General features: G+C 40.8%; 1 protein-coding gene across 1 annotated transcript in view; it reads left to right on the plus strand.

The window, feature by feature from the left end:
- Positions 1–11,835, plus strand: part of CRMP1 (collapsin response mediator protein 1) — a 77,315-nt gene that overhangs the window by 37,366 nt on the left and 28,114 nt on the right. The window contains exons 5-7 of the mRNA XM_006017026.3: positions 5,822–5,883; positions 8,079–8,159; positions 10,485–10,553. Coding sequence (XP_006017088.1) covers positions 5,822–5,883; positions 8,079–8,159; positions 10,485–10,553 — 212 coding nt within the window. The remainder of the gene's footprint in view (positions 1–5,821; positions 5,884–8,078; positions 8,160–10,484; positions 10,554–11,835) is intronic.

Here is an 11,835-nt window from a genome sequence, read left to right on the forward strand (position 1 = left end):
TTTCCCTCCTCCCCTTTTTCCCTGCTGCCAAAGTTGGTGGCAGCAAGGGACTGGGAAGAAGAGAGGCAACATTATTGCCATGGAATCATAGAAAAGTAGGGCTGGCATGGACCTCCAGAGGGTGTCTAGTTCAACTCCAGTTGAAGGCAGGATCATCTGTATGCAGACCATCCCACACAAGTCCTTGTCTAACCATTCTGGGAACTACACAATCAACTCTGTAACACAACTGCAACCACCCTTCCTTGCTACAGGTAAAGCAGGGGGACAGTGGTGGTTAGTTAATGTCCTGCTGCTGTAAGGGTTGTTAAAATGCACACCAAAGCAGTGGTTCTGGCCAGGACCCATGCTGGCAAGCCAGTAAACTCAGAAAGCTCACCACACATATACCACAGAGCCAAAGGGGTATATGGCTGCACCTCTTTGCTCCCCTGGATCCACTGCTATTTATCTTGGAGTCTAAATTAAGACCCGTAAAAAATCATGCACTGGATATCGAAAGTATGCTCACAAACAAACATTTACATAGTTTATTAGGCATTTATTTCTAAAACTATTCTATCATATACTCTGGATTAAATATGAGAACTCTCTGAATTAACATATGAATGCTGTGTCCCTTGCAAAGTGCTGTCATGGCTCATGTCTGAGAAATTGTATTTACGTAGATTTGCTCTGTACGGACAGAAGGACAAAGCAAGATAGTATCTGTTGTCCAGGCAATTATTCAATTTATGCAAAATACACAATTCAGAATTCAAAATACAGAAATGCAGTCATATAGGAATTTTAATCCAGGGCAGTGAATTGTACTTGTTGTATAATTAGATTGCAGGCAACAGTATATTTCATTAGCCTTCAGTGTCTAATCTGTTGGATTATGTACAGTTTGGGCAAACTGTAGCTAATTTTACCTGGCTCTTTATAAAATGGGAGACTTTTACAAACTCACAGCAATTGTTGCTCTTGACAGTGTCAGGTCCTGTCCTATGCTCCTGCTGTCATCCTGATAATCTGGATTCTGATCTACTTTTAGCTGGATTTACATTCAACTAAATGTACTGTAGTTTATATCAAAGGTTAGCTGTTATTCTTGCAGAGCTGGCTCACAGATGGCTCAGCACTCCACTACATGCCTCAGGGCTTGCATTAAAAGCCTGGTCCAGACAATTGGGTTAATAGTCTCCTCCCAGCATAGAAATTTGAATTTTCCATGCAGATATGACCTGACATTCACTGTTCAGAGTGAGAGAGTACCTGTTCAGTGCTTGAAAAAGCAGTATGTTGTCACAACCCAAAGGGTGTGATTTTTGTTTGTGTGTGCTTCGGCACTGCTAAATTGTCCTTGCTAAATTACAGCTTCCTTGCACGGTGGAGTTTTCTGCTGCAGAGAGGAGAACCCCGGTGCAAGGGAGAATTTCCCGCCAATTTGAAGCTTTCTTTGCAAGGTGCATTTCTTTGTTGCAGCACAGAGATGCTCGTTGCAAAGCGTTCCCGCCATTTGTATGCTAATTTGAGTCCCATTATTGGCCAGTTCTAAATTATTCACACGTGGCGGCTAGTGATTGGCTTGCTAGCCGTATAAAAGGCTTGAGTGGTTTCCGCCCAAGTTGGAGGACTCCACGAACACCGGGAGGAGGAGACTTCACGCTGTGTGAAGATCTCTAAGCGCTGCGGATCCTTACGGACCCAGTGCATTTAAAGCAGGCAACGGAGGTCTGATCAACCTCTAGCCTCTCCCCGTCGCCGATAGATTCCCAGACGTATCCCTTCCTGCGCGCAAAAGAACCGGACCTACGAAGCCTAGCAAACTTCGTGGGGATGAGTGAGCAGAAGGACCCACGGAGCCTAGCAAACTTCGTGTGAGTTTATTCAGAGCTCTTCCGGGCGAGTACTTTCTTCGGCTGACACGACGGGCTTGCGTGTTCAGAGCCTTCAGCCGGACTGGGCTAGAGTTCACGAGTCTAGAACTCTTGTCCGCCTCTCTTCTTTCCTGTCTGTAACTGCAACTTAAGCAAGTTTTCCAGCCTACACCACTGCCATCTCGGTGTAAGTAAACAATCTTTAAAACTACCACTACGCGTTTGTGCCTAATTCCAGCTCGAAGGCCTTTCCTCTCTGACCCGGCGTGCCCGGGCTGCTGGCCACAGCCCGCGTGCAGCGCGGAAAAGGGCTTGGGTCGCTCCCGGCCCGCACATATGTATGATGAGGTACCAAATAGATTGTTTGGTAGGTTTCGCATTCAAATGTTACCTTTATTCTCCTTGTCTCACTCAAGTAAATATTAATTACTCATATATTAGAAAGCATGGATTAAGGGAGACAAAGCATTTAACATCACAGGATAACATTTTAACGTGGTAGGAGGTTTAAAATCAATATGTATTATCTGTTCAAAACTGAAAACTTCTAGAATCAGTCTCAGCTGGTATAAATTATCTTGAGATCAGTGGAATAACATTGATTTTTCTCGGCTGAGGATCTAGAACCTATTCATTTTACACAGATTGTCTAAGTTATTCTCAGATAATTGAGCCACTATCCTTACATTTAATAGTGGCCATGTCTACATGAGACATTGACTGCGCTGTAGCTCATTACAGCTGCACAGTAGCTCATTACTACTGTGCAGTAGCATTATGTGGCATGAAGCGTGATGCGATGCTGCTGTGCAGTAGTAATGAGCTACTGTGCAGTCAGCATCACCAAAAAGCCATTCCGGGAATGCCAGTTACCGCGCAGTCCTTTAAATACTTGTATATGCAAGTACTAAGTGACTGCATGTGTAACAACTGTGCAGTCAGTGTCTCGTGTAGACACGGTCACTAGATAAAATACATGCAGAAAAGTGCAACAGGGAATTCTGTGACACAAGGAGCATGCCATCTCACAGAGCCACACACCCTCTCATTTGCTCTTTTTCTTCCAGCCCCACATATCTCCTTCCCTTGGCTGTCCAGAAGGCCAGTTTCAAACAGAGCACCCAAGGGAGGGTGGGCCTGGATGATGCCTAACCTATAGCATGGGGATTGGAGCACTGTCCTGGGAAGTCTAAGAAATCTGGATTCACACTCCCTCTCAGTGAAGGAAGGCCTAACTCCTGTGACTCAGTCTTCCCAGACAAACACCCTAAATACTCAGTTATTTGAGCTAAAACATGAGATGGGCCTCCTCCTTCTCCCTTTTCCTTGGGCTAATACTTGGATATGCCTGACCACTGCATACTCTACTCTGCATGTTCAGTCTATACACACATGCTTATGTATCCAGGGCGCAGAGGCAGGGCCAACAAACCTAGAAAACTGCCATTTAGGTGGAAGGAGCGGGGTGGAGATAGAATTCCACTCTTAGTGAGCAAGAGAACGAATAGCTATTTTACCTCTAAACCTTCAAATGACTAGTTTTGCCTTCAAAGAGATCACAACATATGTGCTGGGTTTTTGGTTGTAGCCATGTTGGTCTAAGGACATAGGCAGGCAAGGTTTTCACTGGAGTCAGGATACAGGCCTAGGAAAATCAAAAAGAAATAAAAGTTACCAAGAGAGAATTTATAGCACTTGGTTAAATGCATCGTTTTCATCCTTTGTCCTATCTTGTATAGGATTAGGAATAAATTAATTACTTTTGGTGGATTCCAAGGGACAGAGAACAGCTATCAGTTTGGCTGTGCCAGGCTTAATATTTCCCTTTGCTCTCAAAGAAATGCATGCAAGGGAGTATGGACACAAGAACACAACAGGTAGATCTGGCAAACACCCAGATTGGCACTGACAAGTTTCTCTCATTTCTTTGTGTATGAATAGTTGTATATATAAAAAGGTGGTGCCAGGCCTAGCTGTCTGAGTTTATTAAGAGGAAATAGAGCTTTAATAAAAGACTTTACCATGGCCATATATGTTGGATGATTATAGGGACTGGGGCAAGACAGAACTGAAGCCAAGAGGTTAGAAGTATTGGCCATAATGAATATGTAATCAAGCACAAAAATAAATCAGGAACATATTGAATAGTTTGAAACTGCGCTGGCCAATGGAATGAGTCATTATAGATAATGACTTGGCTTGTATTTAGGAGCCTGAAAAATAAGATAAAAATGTCATTTGTTCCAAGAGCCAAGGGTCTAATTCTGTAAGATTTTGATTTTCCTCAACTCTCATTGACTTCTCTGTTGACAGAGGGAGCCAATGGCGCAAAATGTCCATGTTGAATTTGTTCAATATGAAATTGTTCAAGTGAAAATATGCACTCTCATGATGGTTCCTTTCAAGCTATTTTGGCTGAGCATGACAACATAACACCGACAAACACTTCAGGCTTCCTTCTGTCTGGAAAATGTACCCAGGGTATTTGAACTTTTAAATTGTGAATAAGCAAATTCTTTGCCTGAGCATGAACAACAAACCCATCTGCCTGCAGGGCATGTCTGAGCATGTCTAGCCTCATCAAGGCTTTACATCTTCATCAGCGAGCCTAAATCATGTAACGTAGTCAGAATGGAGAGCTGCTGTAATCTTTCTCTCTCCCTCTCTCTAACCTCCCCTGGGGATACAGTTGTTGTTAAATATTTGTGCATGCAGTGTACATGTCTTAGAATGTATTTGTTTTAATATAGGGAGCTAATAAACTGTGGCCACCTAAAGTACTGGAATGAAGATGATATTAACAATAGAATAATCAGTAGAATAAATAGAGCTGATACATATAAAAGGGAAATGGTTGGGAAAACCCCCATTGTAATATGGACATGTCTGATACCTGCGGACAAAGTCTTGCTCTATTGAAGAGAACAGCAACTACTATTAGTTTGCATTCAGCTAATATTTGGCCAGTAACACTCAACTATAACAATGCTTGCATAACAGTAAAGGATAAAAGACATATCTTTCATGGTTCTCCATTACCAACATAGCAGGGAACAACTTTTCTTTCATCTGTATGCATTCACTGGGGATACAAGAAAATGATGTTTTGATTCATTTGAAGCTGACTTCAAACCTCTGGCAAGCATAACTTGCAATCTATTTTTCAGCTCAGCTGGTTGTTTTGGACAAGAATGATCCTATCATATCATATCATTCTGCAAGACCACATGAAATGATTCCACGCTCATTCTCAACAGTTTGAGGCAACTTTATTTGGACAAATAGCTTTTATAGATATGGATATTATAGATGAATAGCATTTTCACTGAAGAACATGGTTTTGGGTCACCTGGATCTGTGTGTAGATTGTTACCAAACTGATGAATAGTTTCAGCTGAAAAATTAAGAAGAATACTGAAAAAGTGAAAACATCTGATTTAGCCTGCTCTTAAAAACTTCTAAGGCTGGAGATTCAAGGCAATCTGTTCTGATACTTAAACACAGTAAATAAATACAATGCAATGGAAATGTCAACTTTTATAAAAATGGTTTAATTTTTGTTTTGAAATTATGTAACATTAAAAATGTTTCAGTTTGGCCACTGAATTTAATAATCAAATATTCACCCAACTCTAAACTTAAAGATTATTAGATTAAGACCTTTGTTGTAGTAGTCAACATCTCCCATTTAGCAATGACAGCTGGGTTGTTCCATTTTTAATCTGAAATTAGAGGTGAGCCATAAAAATGTATTGGATCCAAGCAAAAAGGGTTGTCATTCAGGTAGAGGAGAGGAAATTATGGACTACTAATCATAAAGAGTTTAAATCAAGTATCACAAACTGGGAAATGAGGTGACTATCCAACATCAATTTTCCTGAATCTTTTTCCTCAAAACAGTGCTTCTGAAATATTTTCAGACCTACTTAATCACTCCCTTGTGTTTTGTTTTGGAACAGGTGTTAATTCTTTCCAAGTCTACATGGCCTATAAAGATCTTTACCAAATGTCCGACAGCCAGGTAATTTTTTTACATGTTCTTCATTGGCAATACATCCACATGCTGTTTTTAGTTGATCTCTTAATAAGGTTTGGATCACACTAGAAAGTGTATAGCTATCTGATGTGGCAGTGTTGGAGTGATGCTGCAGCTGTGATGGTCCAGGAAAGATGAGAGGCAGCAGAGTTGTCTTCTAATTCAATGTAAGGTGAAGTTGCTAATGACTAGTATAGCTGCTAGCCCAAACCTTTCCCTTGCGCTTTCAAGATGGCACAGTTATCCTTTAGAGAGGAGTGTTAGTCCATGTAGGAGGGAGCCTCAAGAAGGGAATCTGTGCCAGCAAGCTTCTCTAAGTTCTCTCCTAACTATATAGTTGGTCCAATAAAAGATTTTATCTCTCAAAATCTTTGCCTCCCATATGTGGCTATCTGAGACATTCATGTTGCTTTTGAACTGACCTTGGGGAAATGCATACCTGTGAAATTTCTCTTTGGAGCCCCTAAACTTGAGATCCGTTGAACACCTACATCTTCCACTTGAGGCCATTGAGAGACATACCTACCATGCCACAATATCAGGCCTAGTAAGAGTTGCAGACCCCCAGAATCGCTCAGGATTTTGTCCTGGATTTGTATTCTGAGCCTGTTAGCTTTACAGCATTCAGTCTGACAGCAGTAAAACTGAAACAGCTTTTGAGATCACAAGTGCTTCTCAGTCACTGAAAACTGCTAAAGCATGTTATTCTTTGGGAAAGGCTATTCTTAGCTATCAGAGCTGGAGTCATTACAATGACTTTATTTGTATAACACTTGTTACAGACTCCAGACTCTTCAGCTTTCCAGTTCAGAAGCATCAGATCATTGTACTTGGATAATGGCATCTGTTAGACATAATAATGTTTGCTTATTCAGTTGAGGAAACCTCTCATTCCCAGAGCCAAGTTTCCTGGTCTCTTAAATAAATGTTGTTACACCTCCATTACATGTGGTTACAACTGGAATTTTAAACATAACTGTTCTCTGAGAAAAAAATACATGCTGAATCCAACTTGACTGAGGAGCTGGCACTAACATCATTCAAAGAAAAGACATGGAAGTTTTTGAACTTGAATAAATAAATTAGTGCCTGTTTCCACCTCTGAAGGCTCAGAGAAACACTTGGGCTGCTTTTACATGTGCTCCGGGGGTGGGTGGGCAGCACTTTAATTAGAGCAGCTCTGAGAGCTGATTTAATTTAAGTGCCACAGCATCTCATGTATCACTGTCCCCATGCTTAAAAATGGTGGCAGGGGCGCTTGAACTAAAGCTCAGTTGACAAGCTTTAGTTCAAGTGCCCCCACAGCCATTTTTAAGTGTGCAAACACTGGTACATGAGACGTGGGAGGCATGGTAATTAGCATGCTCCAACAGACTCAATTAACTGAGTCTGCTCCAGTGCACTGTAATTACAGCACACTGGAGCAGCCTCCGTGCTTGTGTACAGGCGCCCTTGGATACTCCAGCCCATTTAGCACTGGCTTAAGTGCCCAAGTGCAAGACTGAGTACCTGAACTGTAGGTGTCCAAATTTGAAACCTGGGCTTTTACAATGTGAGCAAATATGGAAAATATATGGTGGAATTTTCAGGACTGCATAATGGAATTAGACTCTGCTTATGATCCAAATCCCTTAAGTGGTTTAAAAAAACTAAGAATAGTATCTATAGCTTTCCTTTAGTGGGGATTGATTGGTTGTTTCTGAATGTTAGAAAGCAATGAACAGAAGGAAGTCCATGAGCGAACAGTGAAGTTCCTCAGCTGTAAGTGAAAGTTATAGAAGTGAAACTTTGCCCACTTGCCTGTGTTGGAAAGGGTGGAGAGCTACTTGATCATAGAAGAACTCCTGGAGTTCTTGATCATATTTCTCCAGGAGTGGGCATTTCCCCAGTAGTGCAGCTACTGATTCTGCCTTTAGGAATGTGCTCATATGTGTGATTGACTGGCTTGGTGGGAGGTGGGTTCCCAGGCTGGCTAGAGCAGCCACAGTGAGCACGTGGGGGCTACAGATGCCTCTGGCTCCTTGAAGAGATTTCAGAGTGGAGGGAGAAAGTGGAAGCTCCTTCCAGACGCACCCCAAGAATACTTGTGGACAAGGGGAAAATGTCATTTAAAATAAGAAAATAGAGATTTGCAACATATTTCTTGTTCAGTATTTTTTCCCACTTTGTATCGCCTCCAGCTTTATGAAGCTTTTACCTTTCTGAAAAGTCTTGGTGCTGTAATGATGGTACATGCTGAAAACGGAGATTTGATAGCTCAGGTGAGTGAGTTTGATTCTCTTGTTTCATTTTGAAAGAGGATATGTTTCACGTGGCAAAGAAGTGAAACTCATCTGTGAATAAAACAGGTAGAGTGATGCTGGAAAACAGAGACCGCCTTCCTAGTTGAATATGATTTTGTATACAGATAACCATTGGGCTATGGGACACCAATATAGAATTTTAAAAGTGTGTACAGCATGTATGCTGTAAAGTGACACCCCCAGAAACTCCCTGCATGGGGTCTAGAGAGTAAGGACAGTCTGTGTGGGAAGCACATAAGAAGCAAGATGGACTTCTCTGTGGTCCCAGGGAACAGAGGCGATTGAATAGACCTCATACCCTGAAGAACTTGGTGATGGGTTAAAGAACTGGGACATCTCATTTCAGACTGGCTGTAAGGAAAAGCTTTGTGTGACCAGACTCTGGAATAGACTCCCAATGGGGTGATGAAGGCACCTAGCCTGGAGATCTTCAAAAGGAGACTGGACACACACCTTGCTGGAGTTATTTCCTGCCCAGCAGTCTTTTCTGCCCAGAGCAGGGGGGCTGGACCTGATGATCTCATGAGGTCCCTTCCGGCCCTAAACTTTTGTGAATCTGTGTGAATCTAATTTATAGGTTGTTGCTGCTGAAGAAACCAGCATTAGGGGTATAGGTGTAGCTTAAAGATCTTATGGGGTTGTTGCTCTCTCCTGTTAAAAGGATCATTATAAAAACCTGAGGTGGGGGGCTTAAACCCCTTATAAAATGCCCAAATGGCATGTACTTGCTTCAGCAGCAGAGGATATAGTTAGTAGCAGTGCCTTATGAGAAGGGATCCTGGTTTTCTCTGATTTAAAAAAAATCCACAATTTTTGGTTTAAAAAAAGGAATCCCAAATCCACATTTTTCTGTGATTAAAATGAAACACTACTAATACATAGATATCTATACATTGACGTTTCATTTTAATCACGGAAAAATGTGGAACTGGGGTAATTTTTTTAAAACCAAAAATTGGGGATTGTTTTTTAAATCAGAGAAAACCAGGATCCCTGCAGATAATACATACATCCCTGCATATATACATACATTATAATACAGCAGAAGGATGTGAAATAGTACAAATATTATTAACACTATTGAACCTTTTTAGAGTGGATCATTTTGCTTTCTTCATCCATCTTCAGAATACAACTCGCCTGTTTTTAAATGAAGCCTTTCTTTGATATCATTCTATTTGTTATATATAATGTATTTATAATAGTTTATTTTGTTATGCTTTAATTGTCTGAAATGTTCTGTTTGCATTCATCAAAGGTGCATTTTAGAATTCAATCTACTGTTTTTATTATAATCTTCAAGTATTGTGGTTTTCTAACTCATGCATGCAAGCTCTTTAGTATAGTGAACAAATGCCTTTAGGGTCATAATGGATTGTCTGTCTGTCACCAGAGAAGTGAAAGAACAAATATATATGTATGACCTAACTGATTCTTATTGCAGGACAGAGGTAATGTGGTAGCTTTTCACCCCCAGAGACCTGGGATGAAATATTTATTAGGTTACACATGACAATGTGTCAGGTGATTTCAACCTTGTCTCCAGGGGACATTTGTCTATATCACAGAATCATTACAGTTGTCAAATTCTGCTCATTAGAGACCTAAAGCGGAAGCAGGTCAGGATTTGAGGTGCATTAACAGCTTGGTATGAGGAAGCTTCTACTGCTTCAGGAGGTCCTATACCAAGTATTGTACCAGGAGTATATATCCATCACTTATTTATGATAAAAAAGCTTACATTAAGAAACACCCTTAGCCATCAGCATTATATGAAATCATAAAGATTATCCATATTTTATTTAATCACACTGATAAGAAGCTTTGTTGTCATAACTGTTTGATGTGATAATTTTTTGCTAACCCACATCAACTGACCAAGCGTGAATATTTAGAATGTTTTTCCTTAAGCTTAGTATCAAAATATTATTAAAAAAAAAAAGTAATACCAAAGGGGATTTAGTTCTTCTCTTTAATGATTAGTTGCAAAAAAAATGACAGAAAGATTAGATTATGAAAGGGATGCTGATGGAGAATAAGTGGTAAATGCATAATGTGAAAAAGCTTTACTTCACTGGGCAGAAAGAAAGAAGAAAAATGATTGTTGAGTAGAAGAAGGATTTCAAGTGTGGGGTTCTCCTCAGTAAGTACTTTATGTTCAGATGGTATAGAGCTCAAACACAAAAAACGGAGTCAGTGAGAAGCACTAGCACACACTAAAGGATGTTTACTGACAATGTATCTTGTTTTAGAGATAGTCAGAATTTGCCTGTTGTATTCCAGGAACAAAAACGGATCCTAGAAATGGGAATAACAGGGCCTGAGGGACATGCCCTGAGCAGACCTGAGGAGGTAAGAGACTCAAGTCATTTTGTATTTCTTGGATACAATTTTTTTCTTTTTGTATTGCTCATTGTAAGGAGTTGCCATACCATGAGCATTAGGTTTCTTATAAATGCATCAAATAAGAGATCATGGATGACTAGGTAGTAGTGGGGGAAGTCAGATTGTCTGCGTTTTAAACAATAATGCCATTCTGTGCAAAATGCAAAAAATTGTAACGTATATAAAATATTCATAGATCATATCAGTGTCAGCAGAACAATGCATTTCAGTGGAAAACACTTCTAAGAAGTCAAGTTTTTCCATTAAATGGGCATAAGCACAAACATAGATGTACCACTGCAAGTTGTGGTATTGTGAATTCATGGGAATGAAGGGATTCCCTGCGTCAGCACTCTTTATATAACCCTTCTTTCAAAATAAAATTAGTATCTTGGCTTGTCATCTTAGGGCTGAAAAAAGATTGTTTTTAAAGACTAGAACAGATATAGACATGTAATGAGTCATGCATATACACAGTCTGTGCACTCATGGCACAATCAAGATGAGCTGCTATACTTGTTGACTTCAGAAAACAAGGCCCAAGGGGTATGAAGCTAAACTTGAAAAGGTTTTTGTGGTTTAGATGATAACTGCTCCCCAAGGCAAAAAAGACATTAATTGATCATAATGTTTCCTCACACATTTCAAATTGTAGAGTTTATATTTTTCTATTCACTGCCTGATAAAATTGTTGAGGCTTCTATTAATGGCAGTGACTGTCCAGGGAAAATCCTAACTTGACATTTGTCAAAAAGTAATTTTAAATATTTCTTACAATGGCATCCGGTCATGAGAGACCCAGTGTGGAGGTTCAAAACTTCTTCACTTCTACCACAGGCTTGCCTGAAGATAAACCACACCCTTTCTTGCATAAGTAGGTGCATCACAAACAGGCCCAGGGAAGTGATACTTCCCCTCTATGCAGCATTGGTCAGGCCATAGCTGGAGTACTGCGTCCAGTTTTGGACACCGCACTTCAGGAGGGATGTGGACGGCCTGTAGAGGGTTCAGAGTGTCTCGGACGGCCAGGGCCGACTCGAGTTACGCTCGTACGTCAGGGCGGGCTGGTGAATGGAGAGGCAGACACAACTTATTGGTTGTAAAAAACTTTACTCACACCGCTTGCAATCACGACGCAGGTTGTCCGGTCGTCGGAACAACCACACGAGTTGTTCCAGCTGGCGGGGCCCAAGCCAGTTAATCCGTCCGCAATTCGAAGCCGGCGGGGAAAGGGGTACGTCGGGGTTGC

This window comes from Alligator sinensis, unplaced genomic scaffold (genome assembly GCF_000455745.1).
Source record: "Alligator sinensis unplaced genomic scaffold, ASM45574v1 scaffold421_1, whole genome shotgun sequence".
Taxonomy (NCBI): Eukaryota; Metazoa; Chordata; order Crocodylia; family Alligatoridae; genus Alligator; species Alligator sinensis.